Below are 19,416 nucleotides of genomic sequence, written 5' to 3'. Positions count from 1 at the left end.
CTGTGAACTCTGTGTCTTTAAGGCGTAAAAGAAATCCTCAGTGTTCTCCAACAGGAGCGCTAAACGTTCAGGATGCAGTCTAAACCTGAACCGCAGGGAGCCGACCTGGAAACCGTCCAAACACAGACACAACAACTTATTTACTGTGCGGCTCTTTATCCCCTCACGGTGCAAAGAAAAACATACAGCAACAGTTTGAATCCTTTTGTTCAAGTGTTGATATTTAATGTTCCTGTGCAGCCAAACTTGGATCGAGAAGTGCTCTTAAATCAAAGTTAAGTTAGTGGGTTTAAGTTTCTTCTACAGAAGCCCGAAGAGGACATTTGGGTTGTTTTCTGGAGATCTTGACTCTGACTTTTACGAGGTAACGAGTCGATTTTGCATGTTGGGAAAACCAGCGTTGTGAACCAAAGACAGCGAGGTAAATAAGTCGAGCATATTTAAAGGATGGACGCATGTCCTCTTAGAGCGTCTGAATCTTTCTGCAGAAGGACGCTACATGTACTAACCATTCTGTCACCGGTGTCCTAACCAACTCAAGGTTTAAAAAATGTTAAATTCTGAGATTATTTTCGATGAGATATTTTCTCCAGAGTGTAAAACCTTCCCTCGGTCTTCACAGCTCACGAGACCTCCACTCAACCCGGGTCGCAGATTTTCAGCGTCTACCAGAAATCTTGTTAATGCCTCGGCTGCTAATCTGCATCTGTGTGTGTGTGTGTGTGTGTGTGTGTGTGTGTGTGTGTGTGTGTGTGTGTGTGTGTGTGTGTGTGTGTGTGTGTGTGTGTGTGTGTGGCCCATAATGCTGTCCTAACGAGCATGTGCACAGTACGTGTGTATCCGCTGTGACTCACATGGCAGGGCTTCAGAGGCACAGAGAGGCGTGACGCTTTCATCGTTGATCACAAGAGTTGAAGGTTTCCATGTGGTCCATGAGTCCTGCAGAGAAGAACACAGGAAAGAGTTCAAATCCACGTATAGACTGCTAATAAACTCTTAACTCAAGAACTTCTGCAAAGAGAAATCATGTGCTACTCACTTTTTATATTTCAATGTTTATCTTTAGCTCCATGTCTTTAGCTGCTTGTTATCTCGTTACTGATTGGAGTCGATCATACTGCTGAATATTGATTTTTTTTTCTGCAGGTGTCCTAACTTTGACTTTAAATGCTGTTTAAACTGCACATTTGTTTTTTCACACTCTGTCAAAAGTTTAAAAAAAAAGTGAACTTGGATTTATCTTTTATCCTCCCTAAAGAGAGAGAGGGTCCCAAAGGGGGATCTGGACCCGCTGGGGGGGGGGGGGGGGTCTTACAACCCCCTGAGAGGGGGTTGTAAGATGCGTCATAAAACATATTTATACAAACAAGGCAGCTCATTCAAAAATAAAACCACATTTGTTGCTGAAATTAAAATAAGATTTAGAAAAATGATAAAACGATAAATGTTTTGACCTCCTGCAGGGATCGAGGGGGTCTCCGGTCTTTTGTACTTCAGGGGTCTCAGGCTGAAAAGTTTAGGCACCCCAATATATAAAATGTTCATTTAGTGAAAATACTCTGCTTTCTATTACACCTGGCGGGGTGCTTCCTCAGCTGGTCAGCCTGGAGGTATCTACAGCACACCGACTCTCTCATTGGTTTAGTCAAGGTGTAAAAACAACAACAAAGTGGAAGGAGCGCCATCGTGCATCGGCCTCTCCACAGATGGAGGTCGGTGCGCTCGGAGAAGGAGCTCAGATGTAAAGTTTGAATATTTGATAAAGAGGAAGACGCAGAGCATGTCGAGACGTTCATCTTTGTCACATTAATGAATTCCTGAAATTAATCTGCGTGCGCCTGTATTTTCCTTTGGATTATTCCTGCATGAAGGAGTCCATCGAATTATTTCAGGAGTTCAGGATTCTGCAGGTCAGACTTCGATTTCCTGAAACCTTCGACAGATCCAGTCTTTAATTATGAACAAAGGTTGCAGTGAATTTGCTTGAGCTGTGGATTTTCCGTAGGTCTGTATTTCAGATGTTTTCCTTTGAGTATCTGAAGATCTCATTTCCATTCGGGATGATCAACTTAAAGCCATTTCCTGGTTCCAGCTTCATAAAGAACATCGATAAGTCACTTATCGGCTAACTGTATTTCTTGATGCCTTGATCAGGGGTTCAAAGAGAACAGACAACCGGCCGTTAATTGGCTTACATGTCGGCTGGTAACTTTCTAAACCTGAATGGTCCGACATGTTTTCCTTCTGAACAGTAACCAGTGACACCAGTGGACTCGCGTGAAGTCGAACGCTCAGAGATGGAAACTGTGCAGCTCAGAGGGGAAAGGTTACCGTACTGAACCAGGGCTTTGTTTTACAGCTAACGCACATTTTTCTGAGCTCAGCTGTCGTAGCAGTGAGGCCCGAGCAAAGTGTGTCTCAATACAAGCGTCATTATATGGTTAGCATGGCTTATGTAAGAACTCTGAGAACATGTGAGCGCACACAATGAGTCATCATATTCACAAACGCTCAGCTCTGTGACGCTCCTGGAGAGAAAAGGAAGAAGTCAGAGCCTGATCTTTGAAATCCTCGCTGTTCAAGATCTCTGATGTGTTCAAAAGTTCTCCAACGGTGAGGCATTCGTAAGAGGTGGGAAACACCCCCCCCCCCCCGATATGTGTAAAAATCGAGATGGTTGTCTGCGGGGTTTTTAAATTGATTGAGCTTTTAGTTTGGGCTAATCACTCACTCTGTGCTAAGTGCTAAAGCTAGCTCTTTAACGCTTTAAATTCAGCCAGTCTCACAGATGACTGGAGGACATCCTGAAGTATTAATCATTCATAAAGTTTGAATCCATGAATCCAGAATGATTTTGAATCGAAAATAGATTCTGAATCAAATCGTGGCCCCAAGACTCGAAGCCGAACAGTTCTGGTGTTGGACACCAGGTTTGAATCCCACCTGTGGCTCCTTTCCTGCATGTCATTCTCCACTCTCTCTCTCTCTCTCTCTCTCCTCGATTTCTGACTCAATATGTCCCGTTTCCTCACTCAAGCACAAAAAAATAAAAGTAAAAACAAGTTGCAGATAGAACATCTGTGAGGAGCACACGTGGAGAGAAGCAACATGAAAGACAGAGAGAAACCTGTTGAAGTCCTTTCTCTACAGTAAAGACACAAAAATATAAAAAAAGAGTTCTTAAAAAGTTAAATCTGCTCGATGTTTGGGTCATTTTTTATGAGCAAGAACTTCCAAGAGCTTCTCAAACTTTAAGGTTCACTAGTTTTCTTTGACCTGATTTCATTTTGATGAATACTTTTAGGACTTGAAGGGGGGGGGGGGCAGATTGCTGAAGTCCTCATCACAGCCTCGGCCCTTTGCTGCATGTCATCCCTCGCTCGCCCGTCCCTACATTCCCCCATCTCTCTTTAGCTGTCATATCCAGTAAAGACAAACATCTTAAAAATAAGGCAGATAAAGACGCTTTTACCTTCAGATTGAGGAAGTCAAGAAGGTGTTTTATTTGATTATAATTTCACATTTCATAAACGCTGTCATTTGCATGCATCTATTAATCTAAACCTAAAAGGCACTTTCATGGTTTCCTCTTCAAAGTTGTTGTTTTTTTACACTTTATGTAACATTTTGAAGCTGATAAAGTTTTGCAGTTTTCTGAAACAGAAAATAATCAAATGTTGAAAAGCCTACTTTTGATCCTTTCAGGTCCAACTGTCCTGAACTGATCTTTTTATTACACATACTTATAATACAGTATTTCCACCTCACACTGTTGAATCCTGCTTTCAGGCTTTGCTTAATATGATCATAGTTGATTACTTTTTTTTTAATGTCCTTCTTCCATCTTTTATTGGGACGATTATCTTCCTCTCATTTGTCTGTTTCTTTCTTTCCTATCTGCTTCAGACACTCACAAAACTGCTGTCTCATCTGAGGAGGTTTAATCTCAAATGGAATCTAAATTGGAAGCTGAGAAACTATTGAGACTTTCTGCAGCAGACACACACACACACACACACACACACACACAGAGTTTGGCCTACTGTATTTACTTGAAGGGTGCATAATGGCTCCTTGAAGTGCTGGCACAGGACGAGGAGCAGTAAGAGGCTTTGGCCTAAAGCTACAGCAGAGCAGCAGCACTGTGGCCTGGCTGCAGCCTAAGCCTTCAGCCTCGAGCCCGGGTCCACCTGCTCCACTTACCTCTTCAAACACCTCGTTCTCCTGCTCCGTTCTGTCCCGCGTCTCCCTTCAAAGGCCAAGTGTTAATTGGATGGTTGTTGTGAGGTGGAGGAAGGCAGGAGAAGAAGCCGGAGGAGGATGTGTTTCTCCTAAATCGTGTCCCTGTCTGCCATTCTTCAAGAGTTCATCAAATGTTTCCTCCTTCAAAGTCTTCACCTGTTTTTTTTATTTGTTTGTTTGTTTCCTGGTGTTCACAGCCTCCAGCAGATGTTCCAGATCTTTCCGGCCTTTTTAAAAAAAAAATTATTTACAGTTTGATGTCTGGCTCATTCAGCAGCGAGGCTCCCCAGACTCTCTTGCTGTGTCTCATTCATGGCTGCTGATCCTGATTAGCTGGAGGTGGAGCCTGTCAGTGGCACATACAGGGAGACCAGCTGGGCAGTAGAGAGAGAGAGAGAGAGAGAGAGAGAGAGAGAGAGAGAGAGGGAGAGAGAGAGGGAGGTGACCCAGGTCACGATTTCCCTCGCTGCACAGAAATTCAAAGGGTCGGTCAATAAAAACTAGAAGACTCGCTTGGTCATGTTAGATCTCTCTTTGCAGTCATCCAAAACACATCAAGCTCGTTTATTTATTTCAACCTTGTGACAGTATTTTCGATTGTGTTGCAAGTAAAAATTTATGATTTAAGATCGATGTCATGTTTTCTTTATTGTGGGCAGGCAGAAAGGCCAGGAGGAGGTCTGTGCATTAAAGAGGATATTACAGTATGTACATCAGGGTGATACAGTGTTTAACAAGGCAGGAAATTAAAGCTGGACTCATGGACGAGAGACAGACTGAGGTACTTGAAGTTTGTGACAGCAGCCTGTTTGAAACTGAAGAACGTCTTCAAGCTAAATTCTAATATATTTTTTTATTGATCAATAATTAGACATGTCAGGAGGACCCATTTGAATTTGTCACCCTGGACGGGATCTGGACCTCTAGGTTGGGATTTAAGGAAAATTGCCCAACAGAACTGTAGTATTGCTTAATATGTAAATTATGTAATCTGAATTTTTTTGGAGAAATGGAGTATTGATTGAATTAAACCTTGATGTGATTGATCGTGAATATGTTTGTTCTGTGAGTTTATGTTGGAAATGTAAAAAAAAAAAAAACATAAACAAGAAAAAGAAGAAGAAAAGGAGACGTTACTCGACTTCCCGTTGAAGTAAAATAAATTGCACAACAAACCCCGCTAAAGTTTTCCTGTTTTTATTTCAAAGTCATGCCACAAGTTGACATTAAATACAAAAGAAAAAATAATAATTTCAGATTGTAGCTATAAAATAACCACAGTGTAACCGAGAACCAAAAATCCAACGAACACGCGTCGTAAAAGAAAAAAAGAAGAAAGCCCACGCTGAAAGAAACACACAGACAAGCACACGGTACAGAACATACAGCACAGCTCTCTGAAACCTAGCTATCAGTAAACATACCTGTTTGGAACGCAAGGTCAAGTGGATATATAAAATTAACAAGGTTATAAAATACTGATAAAAGATACTTGTTATAAAGACCGTAGATTCTTCTAGAAGTGTCTCCATGCAGTAGGTATTCCAGTCTCCAGTTAATAAACATCAGCAGAAAAGTACAAGAAGAATCACAAGCTCATTCCTTGAGTGGACAAGACTCGATCTCAGATAAAAATGTCAATGACAAGAATGCAGAAGGTTTCCAGCGATCTGGAACGACGGAGCCAGATCCAATACAGTCTACAAAATGCTTTCATTGAGACAAACGGAGCGACCCGGTGCAGCCTTTCTGCAGCTGTTTGTTTCTGGACTCATGCAGCCGTTACGTGAGTTAGCTTTAAAATCGGCAGGCAAGCAAACCTCGACTGCGTTTCACGTCATAGTTGTGTGTGGAAGCAAAAGAATCAAAACAGGGAAAAGCTTTTTAAAGAATTACAATAAAATGTTCTTTTCAGGGCTCCATGTCTGAAATCTGTTTTTTCTTTGTTAGCTTGGCGCTAACGCTGAGAGGACAACCTGAAGAACAGGCCTCTGATACGAGAGCATTTTAATCAACCAAGGGTAAAAAGTTGAGCCTGTTAGATGAATCAACAGCGATCAGAAATCACAGCTCGTTAGTCCTGGTGCAATAACAGAAGAACCTGAATGCAAAGTAAACGCCACTCGGGCTTGAAAATGTGGAAAGATATTTAACAGCTTCTGATCGATAAACTTTGACATTGTTTTAGCATGTTGGCTGAAAGCACCAAGTTGGATGCAGTCGTACCAGCTGTGTATGTTGGTATCGTAGACTGTAAATATTAAAGTACGAAGTTGGAGTGACGTCATTCATCTGTTCCTGCAGGGGGCGCTGGAGTCCCATCAATCCATGCTGGAAAAGCTGCTAAGCTAACGACAGGCTGAGAGCTGGAGCTGAGGCGGGTTTTAAGCCTCCTGACAAACAGGAGTCAGACATATATCTGTATTTTTTTCACCAGGCTGTAAACGTAAACATTTCTGCAGGCGGTGGACTGGTTTTCTTGGGTCTATAGCCAGATTTCACAGTGCAAGCTACGGCCCATGTGTGTTCGTTGTTGGTAAAAGGAAGTGTCACTTCTGGCGTTCTTGCCGGACTTAATCTACTCCAGTTATTGACGGTCTTAAGGTTTCTGTTACTCTCTGATTGCATACACGTAAGTTCAAAGTAAGCCTGCAAAATTTGGAGGAGCCATTCTCCGGCTGGGTGTGTGCGTCATCCTCAACTTTTATGCTAACGTCGACCGTCGTCGCTAACTTCTTCAGGTTGTCCCCATAGTCTCTCTAACACAAAGCAGATCACATTATCATGGTTGAAAAACATATTTGGACTAATTGGGAAACATTTCTCTTGATTCCTGCAAGCTGATCATCTCCCTCTGATATATACTTTATAATATCCATCGTGACATGAATCCCATAAAAAGAACTGAGAAGTCAAGTTGCTGCTACTTTTATACACATACTGTATACTGCAGGGTACTGAATACAAATATTAGAAAACTCTTTTAATGCATGCAATTGTGCAACATAAGCCTTCTAGTTCACACAGTATGTTTATCAAAGTAGCAACAGCGGAAAATGTTTCACGACACTCGCAAAAAAACCAAAATATATATTCTGTGACTCTGTAATGGTGCGAGCGGATCAGAAGCGGTTTTTGCTACATGCACTGGCATTTTTTTTTTTTTTGGATTCGTACAAAAGTCACCACCGTTCATAAGCAGCTCAGCTTCATTTGAATGTTTTCGTGTTTTGAAAACCTGCTTTGGCATGGCCGTGCGGAAAGTATGTACAGTAAACTGATAAGCTTTCACGATAACTGTCAAAAAAACAAAAAGAACATACAAGGTCCGTTCACTCCAACCGAGCCTGGTCAGTCGAGTAGCTGGAGTGTTTGTGTGTTTATGTTTCTGTCTGAAGCTCTGACACACCAAGGAAGTAATCGGCCCTGGTTGGAAGGTGAGCGATTGCCGCCATTGTTTTTGTGATGTCCAGCTCTCTCGCTACCCGTCGAGGTCGGTCTGTCTTTTTTCGTTTGATTCGACATGGTGAATTGGCGTCAGACCTTATTCACGATTAGCAGAACCTATACGACGAGTGGAGCGCCACAGCGCTAAGAAAACGGTCTTCTGGTATCAAAACAACAGTTTATATTTCCGCACTCTTCTCTCTTCTTCCCTTTTTTGGAATGACGATTACAGACGACCGCCGCCTGCTGGCGTGGAGAGTTGAAGCCTCTCACACGTGCTCAGAACGTACGCTGTGGTTGGCCGTCGGCTGTGGTCTTTGTGGTGTGTTCAAGTGCAAACATTTAGCCAAGAGAAAAGGCGACGCAACAGTCGGCTTTGGAAGCCACGAGTTCTTTGCCGTTTGCTTGGTGTGTCACAGGGCCAATTAAGTGTGTGTGTGTGTATGTGTGTGTGTGTGTGTGTGTGTGTGTGTGGAGGTTAACAGTAAAAGCCTTAACACTTTTGGCAATGAGCAACAATTACGAGTAACCATACCAACGCCATGAGGATCAATTATGACAAAGACAGAAAATAAAAAAAATAAAAAATAACTTGTACAAAAAAAACCAACTCAAAATGTAAGTTAGTCTTTCTAACGTTTGTCCAACAATAACATAAACATTTTTACAATGTACAACATGTCTTCATCACTTAACAGCTTTACTCTCAGTAGACTGTTTGTCCTTTTGGCACGTGAGGAAAAGCTTGACGAGAAACGACTTGATAAGGTTTCATATCGAGCGTGACGGCTCCTTCGTCTCGCCGTCAGCGTCGGACTGTAAGCGACTCTGAAGCACAAAATACTCTCATGTATCAAAGCTGTCAGGTCGCGTGTTCGAGGCTCTACTTCTGTGCCACATCCAAACAAACACAATAATAACAGGCTGCTGCTGAAATGTTGATACTGGAACTCTGGATATGAAGTCTTCGATGAGTTGGAGGAACAACTGTCAGATATACGGCACATTCATGAACGCCGATTCACTCCAGGTCGACCTTAAACTCCACGTTAACGCATGTCCCTACCTGAGTTCAGGCACAGCAACGCCTAAAGCATCCTCGCATGTTTAATATCACAATGCTAACATGGTGACGTTCAGCAGGATAGCATGCTAATACGACCTATTTCAGCACGCCACGGGCACAGACAACAACTGATTGTTCTTGCGGATATTTGGCTGTTCGATCGATTCAGTGAAAGTCGTGATGGGGAGATACGAACATCTAATGTCTCAGTGATGCATCTGATATTCAAAACCAAAAATATCAACCGGCATTTTCCACTTAAGAGGTCCAACTGAAGCCGTCTGATAACCGTCTGTTTCATTTAAAGGAAAAAGTGGCGCCTGTTTGATGAAAGTCATTGGCATCCATCGTGAGGGGAATATGATTGGTTTTTATCAAATCCCACAGTAACGCACTGAGCGCTGTCATAGTGCCAAGAAAGAGAGCGTGCTACAGTAAGTGAGAAATGTTTTATGTGCAGCCACGATGTAGGAGATCCTGAATGTGGCGTGCTTTTTCACAACACTAAAGTTGGGAATGCCGCCGCTCAGTGACACGCCAGTTTGTCAAACCGGTCAACGGAGACGTCAAACATCGAACATCCTCCACTGGACATGAAGGGTTTAAGTGACGAGTTCCTCTTGTGATGCAGCAGGTAAGATAGGCTGTTTCTCACAGAGCGAGACTAACATGTACAGTATTACACATGGCAGTCATCACTTTAGCGTCCATCATCACCGCTCCTAGATTAACTAGTCTCCAAAAGTGGCGATACAAATCCGCCTGTTCTGACTACGCCATCGACGACAGCGCCGCGGGGGATCTCATGTCAGTGAAAATGGAGGGCGTTTTTGGTGGCTTCATCTGTACAGAAGTTTTGATGGAAAACTTTCCAGTTATGAAAGCTTCGTTCTTATTGGTGGTTCATGAACCGTGTTTTTTGTTGTTGTTGGCGTTCTTGCAATGCCATATCCAGCTTCGTTATATTTCCTGTCCTGCGCCTGAACTTCCCGCAACCTGCGTTAAAGTAACTCCATCACACAAACTATAAGGCTGATAACAATAAAATACCTTGTTGGCACAGCTGTAACGATGGCACTGATAGTCCCTGTAACACTGACTGAAATCGGACTTTGAATTGGCATTCATGAATGTACCATGTAGCAGTTATTAGCCTTCGCTAAAGTCGAGCTATTAGCCTTCGCTAAAGTCGAGCATTATACAAACTAATCCGTAGATCTGGATGTGAAATGTCCACGATAACAAAACATGGTTTGGTGTCTGGTGTGTTGAATCCAAGCGGGCCAAATCAGGGTTCAAATGTTCAGAGCCTGAGTCTGAGTCTGCGCCTCATTAAATTGCTAGTGCTTAGCACATGTTAGCTACAGCATAAACTCCATGGTTGTTTGATAAAAAAAAGAAGTGTGCTTTAAAGCTTTCAAATCTTTTATGCGGATGTCTCTATCTGATACAGACACAAAGATTTTACGAGACTTTGAAATTCTGTGCAGTTTATCAGACAACACTCAGGTTTTGGGAGGTTGATTTTTAAACGTTATTTCGGTTTTTACAGGCCGTTAATCAGATACACAGAAAACGTGTCCATGTTCCCTCTTCATCGGGACGAACTGAGGAGGAGTCGATGAATAAGTATTGGACAGAGAGCAACGTTTCATGCTGGTGGTTCGAGGAGACTTCGAGGATTCTGGATTTTTTTTAAGATCTTGTTAACCAACCAGGAGTTCTTATAAAATACTGGATACTTGGAACATTTGATTGGCGGCTCTGCAGTGAAACAGAGGGACAGTCTGGGTCTTCTTTCACCCACTGGTCCATGTACCTTTAATTTCAGAAAATCCAGACACCAACACTCCCTCACATTTAGTCTTCATTTGACCCTCAGTCATGCTTGTTTTGAACATTTCACATCACCGACCCGGGCGGCGGGCGGGGGGGAGAGTAGAGTCACACCTGGAGGCCGTCTGGCTCTACTGGAGCAGTTTGGAGTCAAGCGCCTTGCACAAGGACACTTCAGCAGCACTCAGTAAGGGGGAGGAGGGGGGGAGACGGGGCTTCTGTTTTTCACCTTGGCTGTAAATTAAAACCAGAATCTATCCGGGAACATGAGTACGTCTAACCTTCCTCTGCTTGGCACTGCACTGCTAACGCTGACTGTCTGAAAGCTCACTTTCTCAGCTTCCGTCTGTCAGACTGAAAACACCAAAGAGCACACAGAAGATAAATAGCACCTAAAAAGTAGTCAACAACTGCGGCTAATGTTGGTGGATGCTAGAGGCATTAAGAATGCATCACTGTATAACAAGACATAACTGTTTCAAACCTGTTGATATGATCGGACCGACGTGGTGCATTAGTGTAGACATGCTGACTGCTCAATACTAGCATTTCCAAGACTTCTCAGAAAGAAAGAATAGAGATATATATAGTAACAACAGTACAATACAAGGCCATGAACATATCGGAAAGTAACTCATGCAAGACACATTTATAAAGATGCTGTACACAAAGGTGTGTGATCAATTAAACGACCAATTAAAGATCAATTAAATGCCATGTGTGACAGTTCAAGTAATGGAAAAAGGCGCTGAAAATCAGGAAAACAAAGTTGATAGTTTGACTGAAATGAGTCCACTAACTGTCGTACATTCAAAGGAAATGTCTTCAAAATGACTCAAACTTACATTTTAAATTCTTCATAAGAAACACAGGGACGAAAAAACAAAAAAAAAAAACGCAGACGTACCAAAATGTCAAAAAACTCCGCAATGATATTGCACTTAAAAAACAAACAAACACATTGTTGTGATTTTCTTTTTGGGCCTCTGTCACAGGAAGCCTCGGTGCCAAAAGGTCAAATCGGATGCAACATGATCTACGCAAGAAATGCAACAGCTCCTCAGAGATACTGCAGGTTGTACCAGTGTTGGTTCAATATTCAAAAAACCATCTGAAAACTTTAAAATCTCTTAACAGTCTGTCAAATGTCCCATCGTAGTTTCCAGCTGTGGAGGCAAAGCCAGGACCAAGGCGATGGCACAGGTTGTTTGGCAGGTTGTCTCCTCTGCTCGCTTTCATCCAGAAGGGTCTTTTTTTTTTGCCCCCTTTGTTAAATTGAATAAAGTGCAAGGTGTGATGTTTCCCTAAAGGGCTGTTTTCCTCTCACTTCACACCTTTCCACACGGATCGTTTTCTTCCAGGTTCAGCTAAATTAAGAGAAATACATTCGCCCCAAGCACTCCCAGATACTCCCATTTAGAGCAAGGCTGGATCCAGCAGAACACACACACACACACTCACTCGTTCACACACACACACACACACACACACACACACACACACACACACACACTCACGCCTGTTCTGTGCCAACAGCAGAAGCACAGCTGCTGTCTCTCCTGGTCACATGGCATGAGTCTTCGGCCCGGGCCAACAGACTCAAGTCAGAGGAAGCGTCAGGCAGTGGTGTTGCCGTTAAGAGATGATGTGGCACAGGGGGTGGTGTTTGTAGCTAGGCCAGGCCGGGCCAGAGCGGTCCAGAAGGGACTAAGAGAGCGGAAGGTCTGGCTCCTCTTTGGTCCCATAAAGCACTTGATTATGTCAGGGTGAATCTTTGCACTCCGCTAAACTGGGAAGGTGTACACACACACACACGCTGGAAGGAGGGAATCAAAGAGGACGGGTAGCACTATCAAATCACCGGCTGCTAAGCTACGACCGGAGAGATGTGCAGCACAGGCAAAGAGTTCCCTTAGTTTTTTTTTTTTTTAAGCCATGCAGTTTTTAGGATCGTCCATAGCAACCGGCAGAAAGCGTCTCGGGGAATCTGAAATGGTTTTCGAGTGATGGAAGACGGGAGGCAAGATTTCACACATGAGCGCGACAACAGAACAACACAGAAAAGCTCTCAGACGAGGGAGAGAATAGCTGCTGTTGGCTATCGTGGTTTTTTTTTGTTTTTTGTTTGTAAAGTCCACAGTAAAAAGTGGCAGACAGTGCTGCATGCTCTCCAAAGCACCGGCAGAACTGGTGAAGACTCGACGGGTCAAGGTGAGCGGGCGGGCGGGGGGAGGGGTGGGACGAGAAGCCATGTGGAGTATATAAAAGAGTACACAGGATGTCAATATATGTGGAAAGGATGACACAAAGCTGGATGCAATTAAGGATTTAAGGGACAGACGTGGAGGCTGCGCTAACACTGAGGACGGCTGATGGAGAAGATAATTTAAACATAACCCCTCCCCCCCTCTCTGACTCCTCAAGGTGAAGGGACAGACTCAACCTTAAGGCAATGCATAGCCCTTGGAAACATTGGCACATGCATGGACAGTGCAGAAACGTCTGCATACGTGTTGTAGGTGCATGTATGAGTGTGTGTGTGTGTGTTTGAACACGACGTTGTGCAGAATAAAACATTGGAGTCAAAGCGATGCACTGATTTCATAAAACTCTGGTCGAGGTCATTTAGTGGAGATGAGTGGAACTCTTCTGATATATATTTCTAATCCGAACGCTCAGTAATGGATCATTTTGGCATAAATGTGTTCAAAAATATGAAAAAAAAACCAAAAACTGTGCACACCTTCGGTTCAGAAATAAAGGTGCAGGCCTTCAGAAACAAACGATGAAAAGGGAAAATGGGCAACCAATTAAAAAAAAGTGCAAGCAGCCAAACAGAAGAGCTCCCGCAGTGGCCGGACACGATAGATCGCCACCTTGAGTTTCTCTCGTTGCTTAAAGGAACGGGATCAGATGTTGGTGAGCGTGGTGGAGGTAATGAGGCGCACAGTGAGCGTGCCCGGGAGGTCGTTGTCCTGGCGGCTGCCCTTGTCGCGGAGGTGGAGCGTGTGCTGCTCCTGCCGCTCGTTGGGGTCGCTGAACAGGATCACCTGACCCAGGAAGGTGTCCACGATAATGTTCTTGTTGTAGATCTGTTGGCCGCTCGAAGGGGGGGGGGGGGGGGGGGGGGGGGGGGGGCGTGACGTCCGAAAAGGAGGAAACGAGAAAGGAGAGAAGAGAAAGAAAAGAGGCGAATGAGCAGAAGGAAGAGGAGAGAAGACACAGAAAGTTTCCATCCATGGAAGAGAGTGAAGTCACTTGTTTTACACTTGTGTGACACAGAAACATTGACAGGTTTTACAGCAGAAGATCTAATTCTCCTTTTCTTGCTATGCATGTATGACGTGACTGCAAATCTCCAACATGTATCTACAGCTTCCACGTATTTCCTGTTATAGGCAGGAGGAGGAGCCTAGTTTGAAGGTTGTTTACAAGCTGCGACGAAAAAACAAGACGAGCTCCACCTTTAATTCTTTCTGCGTCTCTCTTCTTTATTTCCAGCGTGAAACACAGATGTGTCTACTGGTTTGATCCCTGTTTAAAAAAGGATTTTTAAAGTGCATCAGACTTTCAGTTTGGACACACTACGATCAGCTCGACTTCCTGAGACCTGAGTCCTCGACATTTGTTTGACCCAGTGCAGCTTCGACCTTTCTCCATAGAAAATGACACACTGGAGTGTTCTTGATTGAAACGTGTCTTAGGTCAAGTTCAGCGAGATAAAGCATCTCCTGTTTTTAAGGGTATTGCATCGCTCTAATCTTTCACACTGGATCTGTGTTTTCTTTAGACGCAGCTCTCTGTGTTGGGGATGTGTGCGCAGAGTGACAGCTCACCTCGATGTGGATCCCCTCCTTGGGTTTCTTGCGGTAGAACAGGCCTTTGATGTCGAAGTTTGGGCAGCGTGCGTCCTTTTGAACCGGAGAACGAACCCTCTCTCCTTCACAGGTGATGATCACGTACGGATCTACAGCTGCAGGAGGAGAACGGCTTGCGTGAAAACAAACGCTGCGATTCATTCGCCGCTGATCTCATGAAGCATGTCGGTGCATTTTCAGAAAATAAAAACTATCTTTCTTTTCTCTTCTCTCCAATTTATAAACCCACGACCTGTCAGATTTATTGAAAGATCAAAACAGCTGAAAGGCGTCCGTGCTCGCTGATGCTCCTCCCAGATAAAACTTTTCATTCTGAACTTTTCTGTCTCTTTATAGATTTATTGAGAGACCCTTTTGGAGGGCCCGACCCCGAGGTTGGAGATCAGTGAACCTCGGTCCGGCTCCATCACGGACAAATACAACTAAACGCTTCATGCATGTTTTGATCCGTGTAGCGCCCTCTGCTGGTGACAGAGAACTTGATCTTGGGCCGATATCGGGGCTCTAATGTCGATCAAGTTTTAGAGGCTTTATTTGCATGAATGTTAAACAACATAAAAAACATCAAACAATAACGTTACAGCTTTTAATATAGTTTTCCTGTCACATGCAAAGATACCTTCAATTAAATCAACTCAACTGAAATGATTACTGAAATAACAACATGTACTAACTAACTAACTGTTTATCCAATAAGGTGGAAATCAGCTACAAACTGTGCATTAACTGAACGCAGTCTCATGACTTCCTCCTGTGGCTCAGCGGCTCTCTGACAGCTTCACTCAGCGGGGCGGACGAGTTCAAAGTTCACCTCTCTCTTCATTCGTTCAAATTTACACTTTTTATTAATCCTCTCTTCTCAAGGTTTCTGGTTCTTATGACGGCTTCAACCTCTAATCTAAGTCTACTGTCATTTCTAGTCTCTCCATCATAAAGCCATTATGTTGCAGGATCATAACGCGCCCGACTCTGGCGCCCTCTTGTGGACACTGTTCGTCATCACTTGTGTCTCTGCAGCTTTTCAGTGACAACAGAATCCTTTTAAAAGACATTTGCACAACAAACCTTCAGGCATAGTGGCTTTAAGAATGGGAGGGGTCTTAGACGTCACACGTTGGTGCACACACTGCAGGAGGTTTAGACTGGATACTACGGGGGCGAGAAGCAAACAGAGATCTACATCTCCAGCAGGTGAAGCTACGATACCTTGTGCTTTGTTCAGGAGTCTTTTCTTATTTGGATTGAGGCAGTGAAGCTCTGTGGGTGTTTACAGAAGTTTAAAGTGCTTTGTGACAACGCGACAGATTCAATGTGAGGATTGAGTTTTCATCCAGCGTGTGTGGCGGTTCTCACCTCCATTGGACTCCTGTCCCTGCAGACCCTCAGCGTTCAGTACATGGACCTGAGTGACCAGCTGAGGGTAGCCACACATCCCCGTCCAACACGTCTGAGGAGGCTCGTCCAGAGACAGCTCTCTGGGAAACAGACAGCCGTTTAAGACAAATGCACTCCTGTACTCTAAATCATTTTGTTTAATGCTGAGTCAGTACTGAATGTGATGGTGTCGCTCTCTTCCTCTGTGATCAATCAGCCAATCAGAGAGCTGCTCTCCTCCTGTGTGATCATGAAGGAAACCTGCTGTGTTGAAGCTTCTCTGACAACAATGCAGCAGCCAGTATGTCCTCCTTCTAACTTTAGATTCTGCTCCTGAATGCTCTGGATTTGATTGGACCAGAGAAGGTAGGCGGGGCTTTGAAGGCCGTTTTGGACGCCCCTGGGTTTGCCAGATATGAGAGCAGTTATCAGGTCAACAGGTGTTGCAGCGATGGAAGCGGGCAGTGGAACTGCTTCAGATAGAAGTGATTGTACCCGAGCTAAAAAGCATCTGCATGTTTCTAATAAGCTCCAGCAGCAGAAAGCTGCTCAAACTAGGATCAATTTTGGAGATGAAACATGGAGAGAGGTTAGAACGCAGAAAGCTTTACAGACCCATGCAGAGCTGGCTAAACACTGAAGCTACAGTGTCCACCACATGCAGAGCTGGCTAAACACTGAAGCTACAGTGTCCACCACATGCAGAGCTGGCTAAACACTGAAGCTACAGTGTCCACCACATGCTGACCTGTGTGAGCATCCACTAATTTTTTTGGCGTTTTGAATTTGAGCAGCAGTACCCGTTTTAAACACTAGGTGTCAGAGTTACATATTACTCCTAAGAGTTTAAACATTAACAAACATGTCTGCATGTTCTTGTTTCTCAGGAAGGATTCATGAAACATGTGAATGAACGAGTCCGTGGAAATAAACTTTCCAAAGTGATTCAAAGACACAACGTTGAGCCAACGTCGTGTTTTAAAGGAGATCATTTCAGTGTTAGAAATGTGCTTTACTTGCAGTCTGAAGGCACATCAGTGAAGACACGGAGCAGGAAGTCGCCCTGCTGCCCGGGGTCAAACGTCGTGGGAATGATGACATAGCGGCCCTCCTTTAACTCCTTCCTGAGGAAGACGCAGCGCGAGTTAATGTAGATGGAGCCCGCTACTTTCTGCTGGGCTGAGTGCATACGGTACTTTCGATTTAGCTCCACCTGCAGGAAGAGAAGAGGGGTTTTCTTTCAGTCGTTTTGAAAGTGAAAACAGAGGATCTTTGGTATTCGTGCACGAGTGCGCGTTTGTACCCGATGAATGTCGAAGCCTATGGCGAGGTTTTCTCCCTTTCCCTCTTTGGGTGTGGCTCGCTTCTCTTTTTGCTGTAAGCAGATCAGCACCTCATCCTCCGTCTTCTTCACATCAAACACGTACTGCAAGAGAGAGGGACACGCCCAATCAGACTCTCCTCACACGTCTCCTTTAAACACGTGTGTGTGTGTGTGTGTGTGTGTGGTGACATACCTGAGGGTTCTGCAGGAAGGTGGCTTTGTGATTGATGCAGCCTCCGGAGCGGTTGCGAAGCGGGTCCTGGCGATGGACCCAGGAGCCCCTCATCACCTCCTCCTCCCAGGTTTTGTGGATGCTAAGGTAGGAGGTGTTGATGAGCCGGCACAGGATCAGGTCGGTGAAGTACTGGCAGAAGTCGTCGAAGGTCATCCTGCAGGAGGTCAGGAAAAGGAGAGGAGAGAAGAGACCGGAGAGAGTGGATACCAACTAGAGGGGAAAAAGCTTGAAAGAAGAAGAACCTTGAACAGGTGCAAAAATAGAGGAAATGAGACCAGGAACAAAGAAAAGGGTTACATGTTACAGGGGAACTACGATTTCTGGTGCTGACATGGAATCAGATCAAATATTTAATCATGTGGACTCAATGGAAATCAAGAGTTTACTTTAAGTCATACTTTCAACATCATCATTTATCTGTTTTTTTTGACAGCAAAAATCAACCAAGATGTTGAGAGTCCAGTCTAAAGATGAGGGGAGCAGCTAGCTACAGCCACATGGCAGCTTTATAGAGGAGCTATTAATCATTACAATGAAGTCACCGCACACTCTGTAAAACAGCAAATTATTGATTTCACTTCGGCTTTATCAGAGGACTTAAACAAAAACATTCATTTAAAGTGCTGGTCGGTTGTTTTTGTGCAATCTTTAGTGAACTCTGGCTAGCAGTTTCCCCTCGTACCCAGTGTTTGTGCTAAGCTAAGCTAACTTGCACCTGGTTGATAGGCGTCGATGTTCTCGTCAAACCCTCAGCAATAAAAAAAATAAATAAATAAATAAAAAAAAAAAAAATCCCAAAAAGTTCAACTGTCCTCGAGGTAACAGACCAAACAGTTCCCGGGACTTTTAGAAGACAAACTATCCACTACGAGTGTTTCCCAGAGAACTACACGATCATGTGACTGTTTTCTGTCTGCATTTGAATCGCCATGGCGACGGGAGGGTACCGACACTGAAGCAGGATGTAGAAATGTTCCTTTAAACAGGCTCTAGGAGCTAAAATATACAGAGCAGGATCAATAAGAGAGTGTGTGTGTGTGTGTGTGTGTGTGTGTGGGGGGGGGGGGGGGACAGTTTATTTACGGTGACATTAAAAGAGTGTCAGAAAATCCTGATATCAGAGGGTTGAGTCATTCCTGCTATCGACTCATTTTCATGATAAAAAAAAAAGTTGAACTGCTTCTTTACAAATCCCAGACGCCTGAAAGTGTTGTGAAAGGTCAAAGGTCACTGTGTACATGCACAACCAGCACAGTTGTTTTCTTGACCATGCCAGCACCATGTTAACTCTGTGATAAGGGAGTGTGTGTGTGTGTGTTTATGGTTCTCACCAGAACTCGCCGTCGTCCTGCACGGTGACGCCCAGCTTCTCTCTCTCGCTCTTGCTCACCTTGTTCCACTCCTCTGAGCTGCAGGGCGCGGAGACACGACAGCAGACAAACGGCATCAGTCAGATACGTTACACGCTCAGGAGTCGACGTGTTTGTTGCAGATTTTTTGTTAAGAGTAAATATTTTAAAATGCAAAAATTGGTGTTTCGGATGTTTGAATAACCATCCTTGTGTCTTTATTCTCTTCTCCTTTCTTTTACGTTTCCGTGCGTCTTCCTGAAAAACATCTTTTCACTCTGATCTCTTTTTCCTTGTGACGTGAAAGACGCTCATAAACACAATGCATTATTATTATTATCATTGTAACTTTGGCACACTTTAGTGAGAAAATAAAAATAACAGAAAAGGAGCACACTCAACAGCAAACAGTAAAAGATGCACGACCACAATAACAGCTAACTTTAGGTTCCTTTATAAACAGCAAACAAACAAACAGACGATTTCTAATCAATAAATCAAACGCACTGAATGAGCGGTGAATCGTTTTCCTCATCTTAATAAAGGGAGATTTAAATACTGGCTAATCTAAATATATAAATAAGTTAAGACTCTCTCCCTCACGGGCTCGATCAGATTAAAGAGTCTGTTAAAAAAAACAAACTGGATGTGTAGTTAATCCTGTG

General features: G+C 43.8%; 2 protein-coding genes across 3 annotated transcripts in view; both read right to left on the bottom strand.

Moving 5' to 3' along the window:
• The window catches only part of myo7ab (myosin VIIAb), a 32,580-nt gene extending 28,009 nt beyond the window's left edge, over positions 1-4,571 (bottom strand). The window contains 2 exon segments of the mRNA XM_079356528.1: positions 855-939; positions 4,204-4,571. The gene's annotated coding sequence lies outside the window, so the exon portion shown is untranslated.
• A 6,942-nt stretch (positions 4,572-11,513) lies between these two features.
• The window catches only part of capn5b (calpain 5b), a 28,005-nt gene continuing 20,102 nt past the window's right edge, over positions 11,514-19,416 (bottom strand). The window contains exons 6-12 of one of the 2 annotated variants that reach the window (XM_079356543.1): positions 18,734-18,811; positions 17,361-17,556; positions 17,147-17,269; positions 16,860-17,056; positions 15,823-15,944; positions 14,428-14,564; positions 11,514-13,683 (exon numbers count right to left, since the gene is read on the bottom strand). In XM_079356543.1, coding sequence (XP_079212669.1) covers positions 13,501-13,683; positions 14,428-14,564; positions 15,823-15,944; positions 16,860-17,056; positions 17,147-17,269; positions 17,361-17,556; positions 18,734-18,811 — 1,036 coding nt within the window. In that variant the 3' untranslated portion in view covers positions 11,514-13,500. Of the gene's footprint in view, positions 13,684-14,427; positions 14,565-15,822; positions 15,945-16,859; positions 17,057-17,146; positions 17,270-17,360; positions 17,557-18,733; positions 18,812-19,416 lie in introns of those variants that run through there. The other variant, XM_079356544.1, reaches the window with a different exon arrangement.

This window comes from Symphodus melops (genome assembly GCF_947650265.1).
Source record: "Symphodus melops genome assembly, chromosome: 11".
Taxonomy (NCBI): domain Eukaryota; kingdom Metazoa; phylum Chordata; class Actinopteri; order Labriformes; family Labridae; genus Symphodus; species Symphodus melops.
Note: the sequence above shows the minus strand (reverse complement) of the source record. Positions and strands in the feature narration are given on the sequence as shown.